At 39.4% G+C, this 26,464-nt stretch overlaps 1 protein-coding gene across 1 annotated transcript; it reads left to right on the top strand.

Moving 5' to 3' along the window:
• The first annotated feature begins 7,528 nt into the window (after positions 1 to 7,528).
• On the top strand, positions 7,529 to 11,136 carry LOC124412935 (cytochrome P450 4C1-like). The gene is made up of 10 exons (XM_046893167.1): positions 7,529 to 7,774; positions 8,642 to 8,754; positions 8,853 to 8,943; positions 9,087 to 9,281; positions 9,430 to 9,499; positions 9,806 to 9,932; positions 10,003 to 10,072; positions 10,225 to 10,337; positions 10,443 to 10,680; positions 10,782 to 11,136. The coding sequence occupies exons 1-10, from the start codon at positions 7,600 to 7,602 to the stop codon at positions 11,120 to 11,122; spliced, it is 1,533 nt and encodes a 510-aa protein (XP_046749123.1). The 5' UTR covers positions 7,529 to 7,599; the 3' UTR covers positions 11,123 to 11,136.
• Positions 11,137 to 26,464: the final 15,328 nt, after the last annotated feature.

The following is a 26,464-nucleotide window of genomic DNA, read 5'->3' as shown; positions in this document are numbered from 1 at the left end:
CATCAGAATATACAGATAATAAATGCCGTTGTTTCAAACCGGTTCTATCCACCCCGTATTTCGATGTCTCCCCGCTTTCTCTCTCATTCCCTTTTCGCGGATATTTTCAAGCGATGTTCAAATCTCGAGCCATTATAACGTGGCACCCGCATTTCACAAAGTTATTGTCAAGCCTTGGCCGACATTTTCTTGGCTCCCTATTAAACAAATCACCGGTGATTCGGTATAAGTATGAAATTTGCTCATCAGTGGGAATCCTCGGAATGTTGATCAATTCTAACTTGATAATTTTCCATCACAGCCTGTTCGGTGAACTCGGAATGGTCTTGAACTTCCCGTACGGACGGAGGATTTTGGAATATTTTGCCAGAGCAAACTCACTGAAAAATTCAATGATTTTTTACCACAAGGGACTAAGCTCAAGCTCGCTGCATTTGAGCTTACCTGGTACACGTATAACGACGCTGGGCTGTTGCCTCTTAGCGTAATTAATTAATGCCGCAGCTTTAATTAAGTAAAAAGTCCATTAACGAGTGTTGCGACAAGCTAAAGGTGAGCGAAAACTCTCGCCAGGACCGACTTTTTTCACTACGAGATGCTTTTTTCCAATTAATTTACTTTTTCTAGGTCAAATTTATCGCGTCATTTTTACACTCGCTGACAGCAAGTATCCCTTCATATTTACAGATAAAACCGATCTCCAAAAATAATTATTTTCCTCTTACAAATAAGATTTTTCTCTACTATATTAGCTTTGAATTTGTACACCCCCCCCCCCCCCCCCAACAATTTCTTGGCTAAAAATATCGAAAAAAATTCTTACAGTTACCTGTGGTTGCTACGTAAGATTCTAAAATTATAATAATTTTTTCCGATGTAACTGAAAAATATAGTTCCACGTGCAAAATGAAAATCATTTACATAGCTCTAACCATAACATCTAGTGTAACGTGTTACTATTCTTTCTGATTATAATCACTCGTACTATATTTTCGTATAACAATTTCCATTTTTTAATGTTGGCGCAAGAATTACTTGATGTTCAATCATTATTTTATCAGACTAGAAAAAATGTAGCAAGCTAAAGAAAAAGATCTAATGTTGTAGCGAATAGAAAGTTTAGTATGAAACACTAAATAATTTCCATTATACCGCATTTTCTTATAATTCCAAGGATATTTATACCTATATTGCAACGATACCCTGCATTTCATTATAATATTCAACAATAAAACTGCGAGTAAAATTTTTTCAAGTACTCGAAACACTCCTTCCTTCCTTCCCGATTGCACACGAGGTATATATATTTTTCCCCTCACATCGTATGCAACGAAAGAATTAATTAGAGCAAACGTTGCGCGTTCAACGGACTAACGTCGGTGAATTTTTCTTTATCTATATTGCATCGAAAATTACTGAAAGCCAAGGAGACGCGCAACCCCCGGGTGAAAATAAGCGGCGTTGTGGATCACGGGGTTGTTAATCGAGCGAAGAAAATCGGTAGGAGGAATCCCGAAAGTGTTAGTAAGCGATAGCTCGGCAGGCCGCGACGCGACGGTTTAACACAAGACTCGATAAAGCCAGGATTCCCCGGTAACGTTTCGGCACGTAACCGCTTGAAACTTGTATTAAGCGTCAGAGACGACGAAGATTTGTGGCTCTGGTATGGGGGTGGCTTAGACTTCCCAAGCACCCATATCGCCACAGAGTGTCGCCACATTCCTACTTATACGCTGAGGGAGTTCCCGACACCGAGAGCTTGTCGCCTGACTTCTCGAGCTTTTCCTCAATTATTTTCTTTCCCCTCCTCCGCCAGGTTTTTCGCGCAAAAGGGTGAGGGCCCAAGACGCAATAGAATCGACGCACGTGCGGCCTGCATAAATTTTCAGCTTTAATTCAAGCATTTTTATAACTCAAGTAAAGGAAGACGTGAAAGATTTTTTCGACGATTCAACTTTTAAACTCGTATAAAACGAAGAAAAGCGCGGAAATCGTTCGCGGAGACGCGAACTTCCTGCAGCCTTCTGAAACTCATTTCAACTTATATTGAGCTCCAACTACTGTCGATGATAGCTCGGAAATGAATGATTGTTTACCGTTTTTTTCGCTTCAACGCTTTCGTTGTATAATTGTCAGATCGGCCAACTGGAAATCGACAATCGTCCGATTCACAGTGAGACGTAGGTGGAACTATTTATACCTATTTCACTTGATTAATGAAATGAAAATAATCCGTAAATTTGCTATTTGAGACACCTCTCATAACCTCTCCAGACAGTTTTTGCGAGTATTTTTCAACGACTTCCAGATTACCGGCATCCAACGAGCATTGAAACACACATAGCGACGATTATTTCGTTAGTCTATCCTTTCCGTTAAACATGGGTCAAACCTTCCGCACACATCGAAAGTTTTCGGTAAAGCGTCTCGATGCAAACGACGTTACGCCGGCAAATAGGCAACTGAAGTTACATTCGATGCACCCACATCGTGTTAGATGTAAGTTCGGCTGCCTGTATGCAGGCGAGAAATCGTTCGCGTCGAAACTTTTCAACGTAAACTTCTGGTACAGACTACAGTTTCCGTAAAATCAATGAAAAGAAAAACTCAGCTAACCAATGAATTTGAAACGTACATAGAGCATCTATCGTATCATATTTCGGGAAGTAATTGAATACTTTATACAGTTATCCTAACGACTGAAAGTTTTTCGCAATATGAGCGCAAGTACATATGGAATGAATGAATGCAAGTATCAGCAATCCTTGGGATTTTTTCTCTGAATTCGCTTCATGAGCACTCCTTTTCAAATCCCTACCTAAGTTGAATAATGAAACACGGCCAGTTGCACATCCGGTGGTAAAACGATCCTTAAAGTTTCGTCTCTATAATTCATCGTCGTTTTTTTGAGCGATTTCAACCGTTAAGGTTATAACGGAATAAAGAACCCAGACACGAGTTATAAAATCCGCTTTCAACGGCGTGGGATCGTTATAACGTAAAAATGTAGCTCCGTACGGAGTTAAGCCCGCAATGTGCAAAGTTACGGGATATTTTCTTCTTAGTTGGCGATATGAGGTGAAGGCGGCGACCATGAGACATGGGAAGGGGCGAGAAGCCGATGGTGAAGCTCACAGCCCAGATCTGGTTAAATCCAACTACGCGAAACCTCCTCCATTCTCATCACAAAATTCAAACTATCGTTAATCGTGAAACTTTTACAACTCGACCGGATGTCCCGGATGTGCAAGGACGACTAAATCACCCGCAAAATAACTTACAGCTAATGTGTGACAAGGAAGAAAAAATTATGGAAACCTGAAACCAAAGTTTTTTGCAGGAATACGTTTCTTTACCGGTACATAAAGTATACGCACCAGCTGCAATTTGTTTGTCCACAGATTTGAAGGGTTGCTCGAAATGAGACTAAAGCCCCGCAATATTGGCCAGCCTTTCACCCTCAGCAAAATATTGTTAAACCGATAACCCTTGTAACGATAACGCAAACGCAATAAAGAAGCGCCTGACAAAAGATTTTGAAAATTCCGGAACGCTCTTTAGGCCAAATGGGTTACTCGACAAGGGCGCCGGTCATTTGCATACGCCATACTTGGATCGAGGAGACCCGTGTAGCAGCGGCGAATTACCCTACTGAAACCAGACCCTTCACGTTTGACAGGTAGGTACGTACAGGGCATTCGACTTAAAATCCACTTGACGAAAACCACGACTCTCTGAAAACCGTTTCAAACATTGTGGAGTGGTTTTGTCAGTTGAAAGAGGGTGTTCGATTTTTGGTCACTTTTATTCCACAAAGTTGAGATGCTTGCAGCCGATATAATATACATACGTGAGAATCAAGTGTAACTCGAAAACCGAATGGATCACAGAAATAAAGTCGTGAACGAAAAGTTTTGGTTTTAGGTGGATTTCGGCGTTACGTTATGCAAAAATTATGGAAGCGGAAAAGAGAGGGAAAGCCAGAAAAACTGAAAAACTAATTTGCGGGAAATATGAACTCATGTTTGCCGCAAATGAGGGGGTAAAGAGAAAATAATATGCCGCTTTCGTATCGCATTTCAGGTCAAAAAAGTGAACTTTATGGTTGAGTTGGAAATAAAAATAATTATACCTATAACTCTGAGTAGTTAATGATTGGAGGGCGCTCGTAATGAGCTTAAATTCAAATTCAAACCGGGTTCCTGCGTCTAATCCGTTGTACAGTATTTTCGAATGAAGTGGACGAGTTCGTCATAAAAGCAATAAAGTGTGCACAAACGCCAAGTATCAATGGATAGAAATTTTTCGTCTTCTTATCATTCGTATCAGTGTTGTACTTATTATTTATTCATTATATTATGCCTGCAAACTAATTCGATTTTATAAACTAAGTTTGTCATGAAAATTCGTTAAAATATTGTACACATCATTGACCAGCTGCACAAGTTTGTCGGTAATACTAAAAAAAAAAAAAAAAAAAAAACACGCTCCCTTATCTCCGTAGGGAGAGAAATACTTATTTCAAGTATTGCATAAGACCGAATTGCAGGCAGTAAAATTTTGCTGTCACTCGAAGCTTGTGACACGAATGGAAGCTGCGTTTGTAGCAAACCTGTCATAAAACGATTACCACAATCCTGGAAGGTGTGTAAACATTGCGAGATTGTATATTCAACACGGATACACGAGTCGAGTCGAAACTTTAGCGAAGCTACATTCGTGCCAGTTTTTGCGATCAATTTCCGGTTTCCTGAACCGCTCGACGAAGATGTCTCTGTAGCTGCAGAAAATTGTACGTGTATAGTAGTAGGTATAGATACGTAGGTATCTAAAGAGATATAAAAAGGCGAATGACGCAAGCGGGGAGTCACGTGGTACCTGGAGATGCAATCAGGCAATGAATAAATCTCTCGAGGAGAAGAAATATATATAATAAAAGCTTCGCGGAGGGCAGGAACTGCAGCGAGGAGGAATATTGCGTAATTCTTCGCCACAGTCTCCTTCGTCCGTTTATTACTTCCTTGATTAAGGAATAAAGAACAAACCAAGAATACGGCATCTTATGGGTACAAGGGGTCCCGAGAAAACGAGGGAATTCAATTAACCGTTACAGGAATATCATCGAGTAAAATTAGCTCCCGTCCCTCGACTCCCGCTGCAGCAGCCTCTTAGACATTATCATCAACGAGTTTTCATCTGTAGCTCCGAAATCCCGAGGGCTTGAGCCCGGAAGAGCTTTCAAAATGGGGGAACATCAACGACTGGAATACGGAAATGAGTATTCAGCTGCATCTGGCGGATTGGCATGTGTGCGAAACCTGCGATCGCTAATCCACAGTGACAGTATGGCGATGTTGAACACCGATAATAATTATTATTGTAGCTTTGCCGCAGGGTTTGATTCGGCCATCATCCCTTCGTGTCGATCTGCGCGTGAAACTCAAGCTTGACAAAGCAAATTTGTTCCGCTTTGCAAACTGAAAGTACTTTACTGTTACTGGTAGGAATTTCGCTAAAATTTATTCATTTTACATCGGATTATTTACTTTTACTCAACTTCCTGATATCTCAGCTTGTATTATTCGAACTTCCTCAAATTCATTTCTACAAAATTGTAAGGATGTTATACGATTCGAGTTTACCACCATTATGACATAAATCACATTGCTCAAGATTTTTTAAACACCTTTCTTCCGCTCGTTCTAACCTTTCATTCAGACGGTCCAGCTGATTTATTCTTCGTACTTTGCCCGAGTTTTGATCGGTGCATCTCTCACGGAGCGAAAGAAATTTCATGAATGGTGGGATGAAGAGATAAACAAAAAGATGAAAAACCGAGATAAAGATTGCGAAAAGGCAGCGCAGTTCGATTCCCAGGAAAGTTTGATGTAATAATTCGCAGGCTTGATTCGTAGCTCGAAACAACTCTCGGACGCATCGCTCAACCTCTTCGGAGTTTGGTCCGAGGTGAAAGCCGACAATTTATATTTTATAGATCCACAAATGTACTTTCCTACCCGCGGGGTTAAAGTGTATCTGCGCATCGGCATGTATGGGTAAGAATAGTATTTCGGGCACGAGTTTCGGCTCTGCGGATGCAGAAATTATTTAGTGTCAGGAGTTCTATCGACGCTGCGCCCCGGCCGCAGAGCATCCGAGGAGCGATATCGAAGGCTGGCTTGATGAGAATTGCTCCCGGAAACTGAGGCTACTGATTAATCGGCTCTTGAATTAATCGGTACTCCAGATCCAGCGTCCAGACGTGAGTTGATGATTTTTCGAGGAATAAACGTTCGAGCGAATTTTACTCATCAGTAATGCAGATACAAGGGAGTGTTTTTTCATTTTGAAATGACGATAATGACTCACAGATAAAATTTTTTATTTTTTTTATAACCATTTTTACGTCAATGGTCTCAAACTTTATATGAGGATGATTTCGTGGGGAATAGACATTCGGTCCAGGTGTAGTCGCTGCTAAAGGAGTTATTTTTCATTCTGTAATGACAGAAACTGATTCTAGATTCGATTTTTTAAATATTCTTCACGTCGACGTTCCCAAGAACTTGGTAATTATTCTACGACTAGACTGAATGACTGTTTGAATAACTTCCTTCGGCCACTATGCCAGCTGCACTCGACGCGCGGCTATTCATTAATAATGTAAAATATAAAGTTTCTGCCGCTTTTTTTCGTTGTAATTACACAGCGTGGCGTATATCAGTAGCAAAAAGAGAAAGATGCTCATTAACGAATCACCGCCACGACTCGTTATCCGCCTACGCCTTAGTTATGTGTTCGCCGACAATTGACACAATTGAATATGATTCAAATTAAAGATTATAATCATCGTTTAACCAGGATGCGAAATTGGATATAACTTGCAATAAAATTTATTGAAAAGTCAAGGAACCGTCTAATGAATATATAAAAAGGAATAATAACAGCAAAATATCCTTATCATTCTTAACGATACATCCAGTAATTAAGTTGGTTTGTTAAGTGATTGTAACTACCGAAACAAATATTATTATCGCGGTTTCTTTTAGGTTAATAACAGACTTCAACCTAAATTTATTGTAGCAGCCGCATTTACAAGAAAACATAGTACAAAAGCTGACATTAAAATTGAAACGTGAACATACAACTCCGCGATATTGCAAAGTATAACGAGGTAAGAAACATACGCATCGTATATCGGTGACGAGTTGATAACCATGACATATTGATTGGTTTTTGTTGACACCGCGTGCGTAATTAGAATTTATGTGATTGCGAATGTCGCTTATATAAGAGCTTTAGGTGCACCATAAAGACGACAAATTCGACTTTGCATGCTTGCGGCGATACCCTGAAGGCGCTAGCCAGTCCGATTGCTTTCGTCTTTTCTATGGGTGGTCAATTACTACAATCGTTAGCGTAATTGCAGAGCAAATTCATTCCAAGAAAAATATAAATGTAGAAAAAATTTCCACGGCAACGATAACGCAACGCACATTGCGATCGTTCCAATTGTAGTGACCGGATGTATTCGCTGAAAATTCAACTAGTGTTGCAGTGAATTTTCAATTTCAAGTGTAAATTCTACGATAAAACGTGATGAATTTTTTTTTAATTGTGTTACTGACGATATGGTTCGCCATAGTTTTCGCGAAAGTGGCTAAATGGCTCAGCGAGTATTATAAATTTGTCACTACCATCAATAAAATTCCGGGACCAAAGGCTCATCCTATAGTGGGGAATGCGCTGACGTTTATTAGGGTCGATCGCAAAGGTGAGCCCAAATACAGCCCTTGTTATTGGAAAGATAAATAACGAGCTCTGAACACTGTTTGTCGCTCTGGAATTATGGCGTCAAATTAATGAGATATTTGAACAGTAACGTAGTTGCCAGTTGCAAAATGATTGGTATCCAAAAGTTGAATTACCATTTTGAATTTGAATCGGCTTTTTTCTTTCTTAATGGGCGATTTTTCTAGCTTTTTAATTGCTTATGTTTCTCCTGTAGCTTCCAAACCAAAACTTTGTCCATTTCTATTTAGGTCTAAAAATATTCGATTTTTAACGTAGAATTTATGAGAAAAATTTGACGCTAATCAATTAAGACTAATAATTCGAAATTGGATTTTTGCATTATTGGGAGCAGTAAAAATCAAACACGTGGTTCAAAAAGTGTGAAACTCAGCGAAAGATGATATTTATTTTTTTACACTCTACATTATACTAAAAAATAGATAAAATCGCCGATAGTGAGGCTGAGACGTAGGTAGGTTTGGTATGGAATGCCTCATATGTCACTGAATAACCTAAATAAAAGAATAACACGCAGAAAACAAAACGGCAGTTTTGTAATTAGTGATTTCCCTTGAAAATTAGGGTAATCGTGCAATTTTTGGCTAATTCATTGCATGTCAAAGAAATGCCTGGCCACAAATGGCAAAAAGCTGTATTGGATCGACTTTGTAAGATTTGATTTGCAAACTATCGAGTAGTCAAAAGCTGCATTAATGCTTACTGCAGAAGATATTCTTTGGATCAATGACTGAACAGATTTCTAGTACCAAATAGAATTGAAACGCTTTACACGATTGGCCACACACTGCACATCTACTCCTCTACTTTGTGTAAATAACGCTTACAGATCGCTTGAAACTGTCACGTGATCTGTGCGGGCGGTATCATGTGGAAGGAGTATTTCGCATTTGGTTTGGAACTACAGCCAACGTTTATTTTATTTCGCCAGAAACTGTCAGCGTGAGTAATATACCTCAATCTCATGAATAAGTCATCCCGTTGTCTGACACTGGAAGGTAATGATATTCTGCGATTTTGTTATTCTCTGTGTAAATTAGGTGATTTTGCGCAGCAAGACGCTCATTACGAAATCAGAAATTTACAGTTTCATTCAACCGTGGCTGGGTACAGGACTGATAACTTCTACAGGTGAGTGAAATTATTTAGATAACTAAAAATTAGTTTATTACATCGAATCAATAATGAAATTCCGCTATCAATTTTGCACAGATTTGATGTTCGTCATTAACGATGGTTCACAGTAATGAAAGGTTTTTATACTTCTTACGCAGGGGAAACGTGGCATCAGCACAGAAAATTGATCACCCCAACGTTTCATTTCAATATATTGGAGGAATATTCAGTGGTGATGTTTGAGAAGGCGGAAGTTTTGAAAAAATGCATCGAGACAGAGCTAAAAAGGAATCCAGAAGAACCGATCGATATGTATGTTTTTGTAACAAAATGTGCACTGGATATAATCTGTGGTGAGATATAATACTAAATACTTAGGGTGTTGGTATTCAAACTCGTGAAATGACACTTGCGAGATTGGACTTTGATATAGTAATCTATTCGTTTAGCAATTTCGTCTTAAAATATATAATTTCTTTCAAATTCTCTTATTAACTCTAGAAGCAGCAATGGGGGTCAACATCAATGTTAAAAAAGACGAAAATTTGGCATATTCCACAGCTATAGAACGGTATGAATTTCAAACAGAAATACATCGCATCATAATGGGCATATGAAATTGTAATTGCATAATGTGCCGTATAAAATATTGTTGAAAAAAGTCGACTTAACATACGGGAAAAATATCAAAACAGATAAAAAGTCATAACTTATTACAAGCCTTAGTCGTACTTAGTAAAAATGAAAGTGGAACAAAGAGACCGAGACTTGACTTGACGGTGAAAAACTTTCACTCGGTCAGAAGAAGAAATTGATTGATGGATCTATAGTTATAAATGCATCCTACGTATTTTACTAAAATCTATTTCATTCGTAGAATTAGCAGCCATGCTATAGAACGGCTTTTCCGACCTTGGCTACACAATGACTGGTTATACTATCAAACTCAGCGTGGAAAAGAATTCCAGCATCTTGTCGAAACGGCACACAAATTTACAAATAAGGTAAGAGTGAAACAACATTCGCTCCGACCGTTTACGAAACACCCGTGAATTGTTTTATCTGCATTTGTAGGTAATAAGTGAAAAGAAGATGGCCCAGAAAATCCCTCGTCAAAATAATCCCGATGAAAACTACAAATTCGGTAAGATGAATGAGAAAAACTTTGTCTTATATGTTTCAAATTAATAATTACGATAAGGGATGTTTGGTATATCTGGTCATAGAACAAGAAAAATATTTCCCTTCGTTGCGTGGATTACACGACTGAAATAAATAACGCTTTCCTTTGCACAGAGAAACCAAAAAGACAGGCATTTTTAGATCACTTGTTAGATGCGTGCGAGCGTGAAAAGATGCCTCTCACTGACGACGAGTTACGACAGGAGGTTGACACGTTTCTATTTGCAGTAAGTACGACAAACGATAATGAACTTTATTTTCGATAACACGAGTGGAATGTTTAGTTTCATCGCTAAAGTGATGCAATTTTCGAATTTCCGAATTTTCTCCAGGGTCACGATACGTCGGCTGCAACTATGGGTTGGGCCTTGTTCTGTATCGGGAATAATCCGGAAGTCCAAGAGAAAATCCACGAGGAGCATTTCCGCATCTTCGGTGACTCGAAGGAACCAGCCACGCTTCAACAAATTAACGAACTCAGATACCTTGAAAGGGTGATTAAGGAAACATTGAGACTATTTCCTGCCGTGCCGTCGGTGAGTCGAAAGATAACCGAAGACACGGAAATTGGTGAGTCAATTGGCCGATGACGCCTCGACGATTACCAATATTCACCACGACAAGTACTTATACGACACGTGACCTTTTTTCACAAAAATCTTTTCGAACAGCTGGATACAAAGTGCTTAAGGGATCCCTCGCTTCCATTTTGATACACTACGTTCACCGGCATCCGAACCATTGGCCGAATCCGGATAAATTCGATCCGGACAGATTTTTACCGGAGAATTCTCAAGGGCGACATCCATACGCGTACATACCCTTCAGTGCCGGACCGAGAAACTGTATTGGACAAAAGTTCTCTCTCTTGGAACAAAAGATTGTATTAACTGCGATATTAAGAGAGTGGAAAGTCAAGAGCGCTCTGAAATATGAGGAGGCGAAGTGCTATAATGATTTCATTCTAAGGCCACAAGATGGAATCAAGATTCACTTTACCCGCAAGCAATAGGGATGAATTTCACAACAAATGCGGTTGTCCATAATCAAATCAATGGTGCATCTGCTAAAATGTGTCATTCATTTTCGTATCAAAATTATCAGAAATATTAACTTATACATATAACTCCAAGCGGGATTTCCGTTAGGTACTTTAACGAAACTTGTTGGATTTGTCATATTAAGAAAATTCCAAATTAATGTAATATAAGGTGAGTAAAAATACGTTAGTAAGTGAAGCGAATCCCGAAAATCCGTAACTAAAAATTGAAATCTCCAGTCAAGAATAGCCTCTTGTGTATTGATTTCGGTCCCGGAATTGAATAGATGAAAAAGATTCATCCAGAAATTGGGAGACCCGAAAGTAGATCCAAACGTTCTCGTAACTTTCGACGTAGAATTCAGCCCGAAATACGGCCGTTGCCTGTGTAAAACAAATAAAACTTGAGCCGGTAAGCCGATAGAAGCAATTTCTGTGAGCCGGGGTCAACGACCCGCCCATCTTCAGAGATTCGGCGAGGTTAGGTCTAACCTTTTGCCCCGTGCTTCTCAGCCTCTACCTAATAGGTACCAAAGCATCAGGAAATAAGCGTCACAATGTTTCTCTACATCTCGTACCTATATTTATTTTCCCAACGTATAACGGCCGGGAATTGACACGTAAAAATATTATTTGGCTACACGGAGAGCGACGACGAGAGACTAGATGAAAGCTGTATAAATACAACAAATTTAAATATTGCAGGTCAGGTCATCTCATTTGGCCAGCGGTCTAGATTTAACTCACGTAACATCAGCTAGATATATGTATACGAGTGGTTCGCTTAATACGAGTGAAAGCCCCATGACCTGTATAACCCGCAGGGCACTGTGGACAATAATTTTTTTTCTTTTTTTTTCTACTTTACTCTACCATACATAACTTTCTGGTCAAATGCTTTTTCCAATTTAATATCCAGGCGCAATTTCCGCGAATGCTGTTATTGATTTCAAATGGCGATGGAACGGGTCGGGAGTTACATCGGGACCGAAGTGACCTCTGGTTATTATTGAAGCTTTTCATGCCACGTGAAAATTCAACTAATTACTTTTATTCCCTCTGTTTTTACACAGCTTTATTTTCGTTTATATTTCGTTCATTTCTCTTTCCTGTTTCATCCATCAGCTCCGAGTTTAACGAAACGAAAAATGTTATTGAATTTCAAATGATAACTCGAAACAGACAAAGTCACGAATGAATGACCAAGGACCATTTGTTATGTGTAAAATCATAAATAATGCAAAATTATGGTAGTTTAACATATAAAAATTACATTATAAGTCAGTCAGTCAGTCAGTCAAAAAAAAAAAGTAAAATAATGCAGTAAAGCTTCATTGAAGGGGGTGAGGCGAGTGGAAAATTACATAAAAAAAAAGATGAAATAAACACTCATGTCGCTGTAACGCGTCTAGGAAAATTGCGAGCAGCGGAACAGTTTCAAATGAAAATGCAAGCGGGGCTCGTTATAACGTAATTAAGTCATCTAGCTTGACAAAAAATATGATGAAAAAAAAAGACCGTGAACGCAATTTTCTGCTAAGTGTAACGCTTGTTTGATGGAAATAAGTATACGCGGATAAAAATGTAACTTAGGTTTTACATTTGTTGTGATGAATATATGAATAGCACTTTTTTCGAGAAAAATCAACATCAATTGTGTTAGATCTCCCTAATTTTAAGCATATTGTAACTTTTAGTATTGATTTTTGTAGCTCTTAGCATCGGATTTGTAAATCTTGGCACAATTGCTGTAGATATTGACTAAAAAAAATTAAAAAAAAAAATTTTTGTTCCGCCTAGTGTTGCTTACGATTCGGTTAGCGCCTTTGTAATCCGAGGAAAACGGTTCAACGGTGAACGAAATGTCACTGTAACAGGAAAATTATGGCCCAACGGTTCCGTAATTAAAACAACCCCTGTAACCTCAGCTTGATTAAGGCCGTAACCACCCTTACAAATATGCGGGACGACGTTCAGGGCTGAACGGCGAATCGCCGAACCCAAAGGCGAAGGGACAAGTCTGTGAATTTGCAATATCGATTCTAGACGAGTTACACGAGGGAAAAACTTGATCGCTGTGTTTTTCGGTCATCCTACAGGAGGTTTTTTGAAATCTACTTTCGAATGAAGAAAGTTTATATACTGAAGTCGAAAAAGAATGCGTTGGAATGACCAAGTACAGCGATCCAATACAGTGGAATAAATGTTTTGTTAGTTGAAATGAATTTGGATTCAATTGATAACATAAATTATTGTTCTGACTACTTTTTTGCTGGATCAAACGAACGTTTCGTCTGCCATATTTGATGAATTTAACAAATCCGCTTTATCTGCGTGTTTAATGACTTTAAAATTGTCAAATTATTGGTCCGGTATTTAATGAATTAATAAATTATAAGTACGCTTTAATCAAATATTATTATGAATCATGAGAAATATGAAAATATCGATGAATCTAGTCCACACACATCAATAAACGAACATGTCGAATGAAAGTGCATCGACCTCAATCCAACTCGAAAATAAATCGGACTCAAAATGTTTGTAGGTACGGTAAAAATATACGTACATACGTACGTACGTACGTCGACGCATTGACGGTGCGTAACGCAGCAGCCTATTTCCGGTTTACACAGAATCAATTTCCGGTTAATGTAAGTGCGCAACCCTCGCCGATACAGTGGGGCATTTCCGAAGCACTGCATACCAATATACAGTATGTTAAAATGCGGTTCGATTCTATAGAAATCAATTCTACAGGGCAAATGTTCTACAGACTCGTTTCTACTAAAACTTTTTTCCTGAGAATATTTTCCCACAAAAAGAATTTCGATATTCACATTAAAAATAATCTTGCATGAATTATTCTACATAAGAATTGTTAGAAAGAATGTTTTCCTACAAAAGTTTTTTCGACAAAATATTCACAAAGTTAATTCAACTTGCCTATGGCCTATTACAGAAAATCCAGAAGACGCGTGTCTTCCGTGATACTTTCCAGTCGACAATATCGAGGTTAGACTGTACGGAGATTATTTGAAAAGTTTTTGCATAACCAGAGTCGAATGCTGAAAGTTGGAGGACAAGAAACAGTGGTGATCCACGCCAAAGTGGAAAGCCCCGAATGCGTAATTTTGCACAAGATGTCCCAGCAGGCGGGTTCTCATCTCGCAGAGCTCTTTCCTTTTCCGCTCGAAGCCACTCTCTGGACGGTTGAAATTATTAATCAAATGAATCGTGAACAGAGAAGAGCTTGCGGTAAAGGGTCTCACGAGACAGCGATAAATTTCAACCCTTTGTAGCTCAGTGTTGTACGAATTCTTACGTTTTGTCGCATTACAAAAGAGTAGAGTGATACACTGAGAGAAATTTGAAATTGCGGTTGCTATACACTCCTCGACTACCTTCATTTTTCACGACAATCGAGAAATACGTTATAGTTTTTTACACAAAGTGAAAATGAGTTTCTTTCGATGTAACCGGAAAATCCCTAGTATTTCTTACTATTCTTTTTTTATTATAGTTACTCGTTATATATTTTTTTGTAATTATTTGCGGTAATTTGACTGAAAAATCAGGTAAACTAATAAGACAGATTCAAGGAATACTAACATCTGTAACCATACTAAATAGTTACTTGTGCCACATTTTCATATAATCTAAACAATATTGCGCCGTTATTGTAAACAGATCCTTTTTACTAAAACTTTATAGTAACTGTAATAAATGAAATTTTTATCAGTGTGCCTGGATTATTTTAATCAATCTTTGTGAATTTTGAAAATGATTAATGCAACATATATTCAAGCTGTGATACTGACTTTGATGCACGTTCGATTTTACATTTCACATTACCGCGTGTATCAGAGAGAAAATGACGATCTAACACCCTCGAAACCTCGTTATATCAACTTTGATTAGACCGCACTGCACAAATTAACTCTCGACAGTCAATATCGGTGGGAATATAATTTTTTAGATAAATCGTGCTGAAATTTGCACCCGAGTAAATAATATTGCATAAAACGGGTACGAGGCTTTGATAAATGATGCGATGCACAGGCGTTGCCTGAAGTCGATGAAATTCTGGAGTTCATAAAATACGATCGCATCCATTGCAAAAATATTTTTCAGATTTGAAAACTTGGACCAAATCAATTTTCCAAATTTCAATTGAAACTATTCATTATCACATCCTTCTTCAGCTCTCCCAGAGTTATTTACAAAAAAGACAGTATAAACCTACCAATTATTTTGCCACTTTGCAATCGAACGTGATACAAGACACGGGCTCAAGATTAACTCGGAAAATTTCACACCACGGACTAAGTGTGATTAAGCGAAGGTAAATTGAGTGGAAGTTTTTTTTAAGGGGGCTCAGAGCAGCTCCGCAAAGCAATTAGCGTGGCGTGTAAAACGCGTCACTAAAAATTTTCGTATTATATATATATATATATATATATATTTATATATCTATGTAGGATGTATAATATACGTGATATACAGAGTATCAAAAGTCTCTCTGAATACAAGGGTGCAATCGCTCGTTAGCCAAGAAATGAAAAATTCAAATTCCACGAGGACTCCGGAGGACGGAATCGGGCCGGATAAGCTCTCGGTTATATTCCTCCCGAGGGTTAAACTTTTGAATACAGAAATACGCCATTGCACTCGTGCGATTCGTTTAATAAGTGCTCCTCACAAAAGCCTAAGGCTCGACTGACTGCCTTTATCCCGGCGTCTATTCAACAATCGAATTGTTACCCCGAGACTAATTGCTTCGTCACGCGACGAGAATGAAAATGGACAAGAGACAAGAAACTCGCCGAGACGATCGTGAAGCTTCTTTGAGGAATCGACCCGCGATTATAGTCCCATAGAAAACTATCCGTTGGTCACTTTTCGCGACACTTGTCTTCATAGTCCAGTCAAAATTAGTCGGAATTCAAGATATTCGGTTCGTGACCGCATTTTGGTTTACAGAGGTTTTCGACCCTCAGAAACTCAAATCTAATGTCATTTTTGAGCCGCATAGCCGGGGTTTCGAGAAAACAGCAAAATATGACGTTTTTTGCGTTTTCCTGAAAAACTGCTGTCGGCAGATGAAAAATGACTTGACCATCGTATAGAGCGGAAAATTCATGCAAAAGATGAAACTTGAGTGTTTCCCGTATAGTAGATTAAATGACGAGGACTTTCTTCAGGAAAAAGCTTGAAAACATCTCACCTCTAATGACCGCGATCATTGAAATGTACAATAACTGTCAAAAAGTCTGTTACTCTGCTACCACATCTATTAATTACGATGCACGACTGCCAACCTAACGATGAAAAATTTTGTTTCACTGCGTGACCGCGAGAGGAGAAAGTAAAAAAAGAATAAAGAAAACCCTATGAAAACAAAGGAGTAACAAATCACGCAACATCTGTCAATATAAATTTAAGAAAAACGTCATCGAACCCAATCGGACCAAATTAACAGTGTGATTTTGATAAAAAAAATAAAAATTTAAATAAATAAATTTCCGCAATCCAGGCAAAATTAATTCTGGATATCGTTTAAAATGGGAGTTTGCTCCAGAGCCGATGCCCCTGGGACACCCATCTGGGGTTGGAGGGGATGGAATTTCGTGACACTGATTCTCCTCCTGGTGGCTGCCGGTCTGATGGTCTTCAAACATTTCAAGAAGGTAATCCAATGCAAAGACATTTCCAGCAATCTCAAAACCAGAAATAAACGCGATCAAACTCATCAGGACAGAATAGTATATCACTCCGTTAATACCCAATTTCAGCAGGGTGGATGAATCCTCCGAGTCTCCACTGGCGGAATAATTTTCGGGATAAAGGATAGGAAAGTTCAAAGCATAATTTCGCCCTCCAACGTACATGCAACTATTGTAAGCATGAAACAAGGAGAATCAAGAAGCAGTAAAACGAGTCAACGTTCCTCCGCTCGTCTGCACATTGCAAACTCGGTAAACTGACTATATATTCCATACAATGGGTTATCACAATGCGGTTGAAACAAGGAATTCGATTCGAATTCAGACCATTCGATGCCAGCCGAAATGAATCTAGGACACTTGTAAGCCTCTTCATCTTTAATAGTTAATTAGATTAAAATGCTTGAACGTAAGCAATGAAAAGAAACTTATTGTCACTCATCATGTCCCTTGTCGCGCACTTATTTAAGGGAAAAGATTTCTTTTTTCTCTGTAACAATGTGCGAGCACGTAATCTAAAATTAAAGGAATGGTCGACCCTTTTACCAACCTATTTTTGCATTCCCCGGTTGCAAAACCATCAACCAGCTGAATTACCGATGTGAATAGATTCCTTAAAGAGCAGACAATGTCCCGCAGGTAAATTTACCCTTTCGAAGTATATATTAAACCGCAAGATGGAAGCTCCTCCAGGAGGCAGAGAGATCGACCTGTCCACTCCCTTCGTATACACGCCTACATAAACAAGCGATCGTCGGGAGCCGAGGAAACTTCATGCATAAATCACGAAAGGAGTATACTGAATAAGGGTTGATCTTACCTTGTTTCTCCAGCATCCTCCAAGCACGGAAGCGATAACAACGCAGCACTTTGAGTGTATCTGCCGAGTGGGCATCGTCCTTTAAAAGCCTTCCACGATCCGCGTTCAGGTGAGTTTCACCGGAGTTATGATATGCATACGTCAGAGTTTCTTCATGTCTGAAAAGAAACAGGAATTTAATTTTATTGCAGCGATATATAATTGGATAGAAAAGTAATCATAATACGTTCACTAATTTACCGAGGACAAGACATTCTTTTCAATACAGAAACTTGTCCTGACTATCAAGAAACGGCGGAGGAAAGGATAAACGACAAGAAAAGCTCTTGAACCACCCTTTCTAAGTTCCTGGAATCCCTGGAACTGCGATCTGGTACGTAGCCTATTACTTTCACTCGGGAGTAAGGAAAAACGGTGTACAGAAGTAACGAAACTTCGTCGTCCTGTGGCAAAAGCGGTACCTTGCACACCATAGATCCTTCCAATACTAGAACTGACCTTCTTTTCTGGATGATAAACTCGTGAATTACGAAGAGACGAAGAGTAAGTGTCACATACTAACTGATGAAGTCCAAGTTGAACGAAAGGTGAGGATGTCGTGCACCGCGACGAGGTTTTCACAGCATTTTTCACCGGCTGTCCTGGAGACCAGGCGATATATTTATCCAGGTGGGGAAATTCGCAAGAGATTGAATATAATACGTCTTCCCGAAGACGCGGCTGGTCGCATCTGCAGCGTGCAGACCGGACATCCCTCCACTCTAACCCCGGAAGCTCTCTGCACGTGATAAATTTCATCCCCAATGGCAGCGATGCACTGGGATGAAGAAACAGGGCGCAGTGCAGGAAAGCAGCACCTGGTCTCAGGTGGAGGAGGGCGAGGACGGGGATGGGATTGGAGGAATCAGGACGAACCTCGGGAGGAGAAGGCCGCGACGATCCGGATGGACACGTAGACGCTGCGAGGTGCACGTATGCAGGATGCACTCCACAGTCCGTTGTGTAAATCGATTCGAGTGCCTCGGTGTGCTTCAGCTCCTCACCTTTCTTCGCCGTATAAAAGCTCTCTCGGTTTTCAAAGCCCTCTTCCGATCGCTGCAGACTGACCTGAGTTATACGAGAGCTAGACGACAGCTGAGGATATCCGGGAAATGCAAACTTGGATTTGAAATAGAAGAAAAGAGAGTCTGAAACGCGATTGATCCCGATTAAATCGGGGAATAAATTTAAAAATAAAACCCGTGCACCTGATCCTAACGACGGGATATTTTTCCCGACGTTTGTTTCCGACCCCTGTCAAAAGCAGCGGATCTTGTGATTTCGCACAGCCGTTTCACTTCGTCTCGACGATGAAAATGATACGGTTGGAAGGAGTGATTGGAAGACGGTTGCGTAACGAGTCGCGGAAAGAGAATTGTGAAATATGAGACCGACGGCTTTGGAAGGATTTCCAGCTCACGATTTTCCCCTGAAGAATAAGGGACTTTTATTCTTGACAGGCGTTATACAACCGGTATGTTCAAAGCGAGTCAAATGTAACAGAAAAAACGACCACAGCTGTATCTGAAATCTGACTGAAAATGTATCCTAATTGCTTTGAAAAACCGAATCTCGTTCAACCTGTTTGGACTTTTAACAAGCTCACTTTTACAACCACGTACCGAGCTCAGCTGGCGTGAAACCCGCGCTATTCAATTATACCAACAGACTGCAGAAGTTGAAATACGATCAGAATCACCTATAGTGGATGTTTATGTAGGTCAGATCCTTAAATACAACAATTCGCTACAAGCTCCCTAAAATTTTTACCTTCACGCATGAAAGTATAAAAAGAATCCTTATTGAATTTAGTTATAAAGAAGCGATACGTATATTAAAAGAAACTCAGTGAACTCTCAGTAATAAACTTTTTATAAACTAAAAGTTTTTAATGGAATCTCTCGAACGATAATTATTAGCTCATAAAAAAAATATACTCGAGTTTCTCTCCATTTTGGAGTGAATAAATGAATCACAAATCGTTCTCGCCGTTAATTTGTAATAATAATTCGCGGGAATTAAAATTGCCCGAGCGATTATCTTGTTAAATGGCATCAGGGTCGATTTTACAATCGCATCGTTTATTCATTTTCAGGTAAATGTTTGACAGATGAAACCATCACGTTCCCGGTCCGAACACTTCCATTATTGAAACTCGTTACGCAAGTAATTTTTAGCTTGATTTGATTCTTCTTTTTTCCATATCTTTGGAATGTTAGTAGAAAATCCAATCAGGATTTTATTTTTATCTATCTTTCATTCTTCCCCATCTCCGCGGAAATTCAACGCAACTAATTAGAAGACCGTCGATACGATGAGAACCACGTTCGCCTATCGCGTAATCAGACGGCTCTGATGAAAGGAGAAGAAGGAGCGGATTTTTACATCTAAAACAAGCCAGCCAATTAGAAGGAGTCTCATTACTGCCGCCGACAAGACTTGATAAAATCAGGCCAATATTAGTCGCTGGCAAATATTTGCCAAGACCTGGAATTGGCACGCTAATATATATACCTATATATATACCTATATATATACATATACATACAGATAGTTACTCGGAAAATCAGAGAGTATAATAACTCGGTGATTGGCACTGCGTAAAACTTGTTATTTATCCACATGACTAATTCTTCCTAATCCACATTATATTCTACAATCGTATACCTAACCGAGCTGTTGAAGTGAAATCTAGCTGTACACTGTCCGTTTTCGTAATATTTCGGATTGATCGGTCAAGATTTTTAGAGAGAATTGTGAAAAATGAAAAACGTTCCGGCGGTTTTAACTCGACTCGAAAGGTTCAAAAGCGTAAGACCGATACCTTCGAAATTGAAGACGAAGGGAGGTAGTACGTGGAAACGCGGCTATAGGGTGGTGGAAAAAAAAGAAGAAAAAGGGAATTGATGTATGCCAAAGCTACGAACGAAAATCGTTTCAGCTCACGATGGATTGTCGAATAACTGGCATTGACGCGGTGGGAAGCAGAGTGTCAATCCGATTTCAATCCTGATTTATACTCACACACTGTAGATATATGCGTTCGAATTATTTTCCCCATCGATCGCAGCATACCACCGAAATATTGTACGAGACAACGAGAAATCAACTGTTCACAAAATCTGTAATTCTTTTTGTAATGCGTTACCAATCATGATGTCAATAGAGATGTGCAGAGTAAATATCTCTTTTTATAATCCTTTAAAGAGATAAACTTCACCTCGTGTTCCGATACAATCCATTGTTTCAGAATTTATCTTATGTTTAGAGGCTGACAACTCTGATGTTTCCGATGAACAAGAAACCATTTATCTTCATGGCAGACTCCCAGAACCAGCATTAAACGAGTTAAACCCACTTAGGATAGACTACATTTTCGATTAAAAAATACATTTCTTATTTTTCAAGATACATTAACTGAATTCGTAAAATTTTTGTTTCAATCACATACTGCAAAATTTGTGAATAAAAATCTATTATTCGACCCGCAGCACGGAGGATGAATTTTTGGTTGTCACGATTCGGTGAATAATGTCCTTATTCAGAAGTTTGGATATTGAAAGTTTATTGTGTAAAATTAAAACCATTTCAATTGACAGAATATGAAACTCGATAAATTAAACTTCGTCTAATGACAATTACTAACCCATTTTGTTTACATTGCGACCCGTGAAAAATCAAAAATAAATTACCTTCAAAGCAAATTTATACTTCTCAAACGATGAACAGACATCCCTCAGCCTTTTTTCAACCTTTGAACTAATGTTCGAAACTTACGAATTAGTTGTTTATTCTGTCTCGTTTCAGTTTATCAGATTTATGAGTAATTACACCGACCGTCACCCTTGGGATACGGTAAACAATTTACTATAAAGTAGTTATTAGTTCACATCGGATAATAATCGGAAGGGTAAATCCACCCCTCAAAAACTAACCTCGGACCAGCCCCAGTCTGACGGTTCGCAATTACGAACCGCCAGTAAGCATCGCTTACAAAGTCATAACCTTGGTAAATTGGATCTCAAATTTCACAAATCCCTCTGACCTTCCAAAGTTCGAAGGTCCAGCGCGGCCCCGTCGAACCTGCGTCAGAACCGAAGGGCGGGAAAGGGCGTGACTTGATATTAATTCCACATCCTAGGGCTGTTTGTTTTGTTAAAATATTGTAATTGGGTTAATCAACACTCGCGGCTAGATTCCCCACTTTCGGACTGACAATTGCTTGATTTTGAAAACGTATCTCCATTTCAACGACGAAAAGTGGTCCAGTGTAATTTGCAATATCAAAATTTCATTTAAAAAACATTCAAGAGAAGGTGATATTGTTTCTCAACGTATCGATTATTCTATATCCAAGTATAGCCTGCAAGCCAATACCTCACGTTAAACAAAGCGGACACACATAAGCTGGATCACGAAAACACGAAACTGGCAAATCTGGTTCCGTTCATAGTTGTATCCGTTATACGAACCCGAAGCACGTATCCTTTCAAAAACCCAAAATCTCAGAAACCTTTTCATCTCCACGTGTTTTCCTCTCGTCACGCATTCGGATCTTTTCCCTATCCTCGCAGACATAACTTAAGGGTACCAAAGCAGATGAACCGTCTTCAGAGCTTCGATAGAACATGATCGTCTATTCTTCTTACACCATGACGCAGAGAAGTGAAAAATTGATACGTGCAGGAGGGAAACGACCGATGTAATTCCATCTTATGACATTGCAGATCAGATATATGGGTGAAAAGAAGCCAGCGTAACAACGTAAGGTGCAGGTACATACATGACACTCGTAGCTTAGGTAGGCAATCGGTGGAATCCTGATAAGGAAACACATGGCAAGCTCGCGTGTAAATATAGCGGAAAACCCTGCGGGCACCTGAGGCAATAAATAAGCTCGTGATAAACGTATTATCTGCGAAGGATGCTCCACGGTACCCCTGCACCCAGAGGCCAAAGTTATTGTTTCTACGGTCAGTGGCTCTCAGCGAATGTGCGAGGTCATTTCGAACCCCGCGAAGTCCAACTGCTGAAACGTTATGGAGGGTAGGGCGTTTTACGGCCTCGGAAACATATCCTGTCTCACGATGAATGCTGCACTGTAGCCACCATTAACGCTGCAGGGCCAGGCTTTGTATCAGCCTCGTAACAATGCACACGATCCCACCAAATTCAAATATTTCACACCGACAAGAGCTGCGTCGCCAGGCCAGCCGTCGCGTCGCGTCGCATCGTGTCGCCCCGGATTCTCTTCAACCCTCATGAACTTTGCAACAGACATGCCGGGGTCAGTTTCCTGGCTCTGCACAAAGTGCTAGTTGAAAGGGTGCAAAATACGCGTGGCGATGCTTCGTAGGGAATCGCATGGTTCGAGGTGGAATGTCCGAACAAGTACGGTTTGAAAATTTTTTTAAAACATAGGCAACGTTATTGTGATTATAACGATGTTGATTGAAAACTGTTGATACAGATTTCTGCATACGTGTACCTTGCAGAAATTTGGTTGCAATTTTTTGAACGTTTCTTCGTCACTGCGAAACTGCATTGAGAAAGATATTATAACTGTAATGCAGTAATAACGCGTCAAATATCTCGTCGAAAACTCGTCTGCAAAACGTTTTCCTACTGTTAACGAAATATTGACAACGCCGTTAGATGATGGGGTAAAGTTTAGTCTAAACGAGATTTTTACTCGCGAGACAGGGAAACGGGATAACGGGTTCAATCCCATTAGCATCCCAGTGTCAAACCCATTTGCACTTTGCGCCGGTACACATCCTGCATCTTAAGCCGTCGTTTGGTAAAGAAGATGTCGCTCTATTCTTCGAGCTAAGTATAATCTAACCAGCGATTTCCCTCCTCGGTTGGCAAATCTCCGAGGAATCGTGAAAAATATAATTTCCGAATAACTCCTAAGCCTTTGCCTCTCATTTAATATCCTAATGCCTCCTCTTTAAGTGCAATTTCTATGCATGCTTGAGTAGCTAGCTAAACACCCGAGGAGATGATTCACGTGCAGCGCCTAGATACATGCTTGCAAAAATATAGTAAGAGAAAATAGAAAGTACGTGCAGGAAATCGCGATGGGCGCCCAAAATAACTGTACCAATTACTTTAATGGCCGTGTAAAACGAAGGTTGCTTTTTCAGCACATCTGATTAGTCGGCGATAGTAATTTTTGTCCTCACTAAGCTTCTAAGGGTAGGTTAATTTCTAGTAAATTAGATGTATGGATAAAAATTGATCGATTGTTTCTGCCGGAGAATTTCATAATAAGTGACCAGAAACCTGAGCTAATACTGCGGTATATATGAATGTTGGAAACATTAGTTAAAGTTATAGTTGAAATCACTTGAAAAACAAGTCGCAACCGTGAGACGTACGTCAAAACGAGGTGAAATTCCGATGAAAATGGGAATGTGTTTGAATCGATAGGGGAGTCATAAAACTCGCACGCAATCATCGTTCCCCTCGGAATTGGGGACGAAATGTTACTTGGATACTTCTCATGTTTATGTTCAAGTACTCGGGTGTACCTGAGCAACGTCAACATATATCGACTGTGATCGACGTCGCGTGTGACGGAGTACCGGGGTGACGTTAACGGTTAATGCATTCGAGACGCGAGGGGTTTCAAACATGCAGTACGCGGAATTGAGTGACATAGAGACTCTTTGATGAAAGGCGTTGTCGAATTAGTCGGTGGTACGAGCACGGGAAGCTGAACTGCATACCGTAACGTATGTCAAACCGCAGAACCACGTAACAATCGAACTACTCGACGGCAACTCGACGACGAAATTGATAAATAGGCACTCACGGGTGTCGACGATCTATATTGATATATTAGTCGGTCAAGTACGTATCTATATACGTAAAACATGTGACGTCAATCGAGTGCTAGTCGCATTACAACGATTTCCATAAAGCGTTTTCTATTTATTTTGTTTATGATTATCTATTCCATAACGGTGTAAAAAAAAACAAAATTGTGAAAATTTATTCAAATTACATAGGTAAATTAAAAAGCAATTATTTTTGCCGTGTGACCCTTCCATTTTGAAGTATAAGATCGTTTAAAAAATTTGATGCGAAGAAGTTAAATTCAACAGCTCCGAAGTGAAGGCTAAAAAAAATTTATAATAATTTCCAAAAATATTTTACAGTGGTTGAAATACCACAATAATTCGACGGGTAAATCTAAGCTGGCGAGGGTTAGTACTCGTCCGAGTTGATGTAGAGTACCCTGTATAGTCAAAGACTGATTAGAAAAAATCTTGAAAAGTATCAGTGGAATAGAATATAAAATGCCAGATAACAAATTAAATAGTTCAACACCAATATGTAATTTTCTCCCTTATGAAAAGTGAAAATAAATGAAATCCGATTAGATGCCTATGAAATTAACTGGCGATAGGTTGATTTTACTATTACAGAAGATAGATAACACATCGTCGATCGAATAACGACAAGGACGTTACCATCTAACCATCGGCCATCCATTGGCACTGCATATAGGTTTGAAGCACTCTTCATAAGTTCGTGCTTCACCGTATCGTCGAGCCCGCCAACCTGCAACCTGCGCCAATCAATATTATTAGCGGTTAGAAACCACCAACGCGACGCGATGCACAGCGCAATTATGAATGATCTTGATTGGCTGACAGCCGGGAGGAGCGCCTTCAGCATCATCTGACGTTATCGAACCAACGCTTCTTCACGTGCAATGCAGTCGGTAACTTCGTATGCTGCTCTCGATTCACCGTGGTTACGTATTCTGCTAAGCAAGAGCGAAACTACGAAATACTCGCGAGAAACTTGTGTGGTAGAGATGAAATTTGTTCGAATCTACCTTACCATAGTGTAAATAAAAAAAAATAAAAAAATAACTAATCAAATTTTCGATATCTATTCATTGTTGATTGATTAACTGTTGCAGAATTTTCAATTAGACACGTTAGAAGTAATCATCAATATGTTGGAATTTTTTTTCTATTAGGAAAACATTGAAGTATATAATCAACTTTTCTTATACCGCTCGGCATCGTGTCATTACGCGATTATTCGTTGTACGTTAATAACGTACATATATACGAATATCAATTATATGTTGCGCGTAACAGACCATAATTGACACAAGTGTTCAGCCAGACTATAAACATAAATACCTCGAGTATTCATTCTGGTAAAAATAATAGGATATAGTCCTTGTAATAATGTCAAGAATTTCAATTTCTATCATTTTGTAAGTCTGCTTTTCCGAAGCTTGTTGTAACTGTTGCCTAATTTGCAAATACTATTGCGAAAATGAACATTAATAAATATGTGTACATACCACGTTTCCTGGTAAATAAGAACTCGAAACCCGAATTAGCACAAGTAGTTTGCTGTATAGATTTTGCAACATTGCAGCAGATTCAGCACCGCTTGCAGTTGGCGCATGCCTGGTATTTTTAGTGCGACTGAGATGACTATGCATCCAGGCTTGCACGAGTATTTGGTGAACATGTATGTGTCGTATGGACATACGTGCAAATTGCGGCAATAATGCCAATAGCGCGTGCTCGGCAATTCTCGAATAAATTGAAGCCGAAGCCAGCCAGTCCAGCGACACACGCGGGCGTCAAATTATTTAAAAAGCTCAGCAATAGTTAGCAACAGGCAACAACCCCAACTTGATCGCGCAAGAACGTCTTTATAGTCTCATGTGAAAATATGTCACTCCGCGAA

Source organism: Diprion similis, chromosome 12 (genome assembly GCF_021155765.1).
Source record: "Diprion similis isolate iyDipSimi1 chromosome 12, iyDipSimi1.1, whole genome shotgun sequence".
In the NCBI taxonomy this organism is placed as follows: domain Eukaryota; kingdom Metazoa; phylum Arthropoda; class Insecta; order Hymenoptera; family Diprionidae; genus Diprion; species Diprion similis.
Note: the sequence above shows the minus strand (reverse complement) of the source record. Positions and strands in the feature narration are given on the sequence as shown.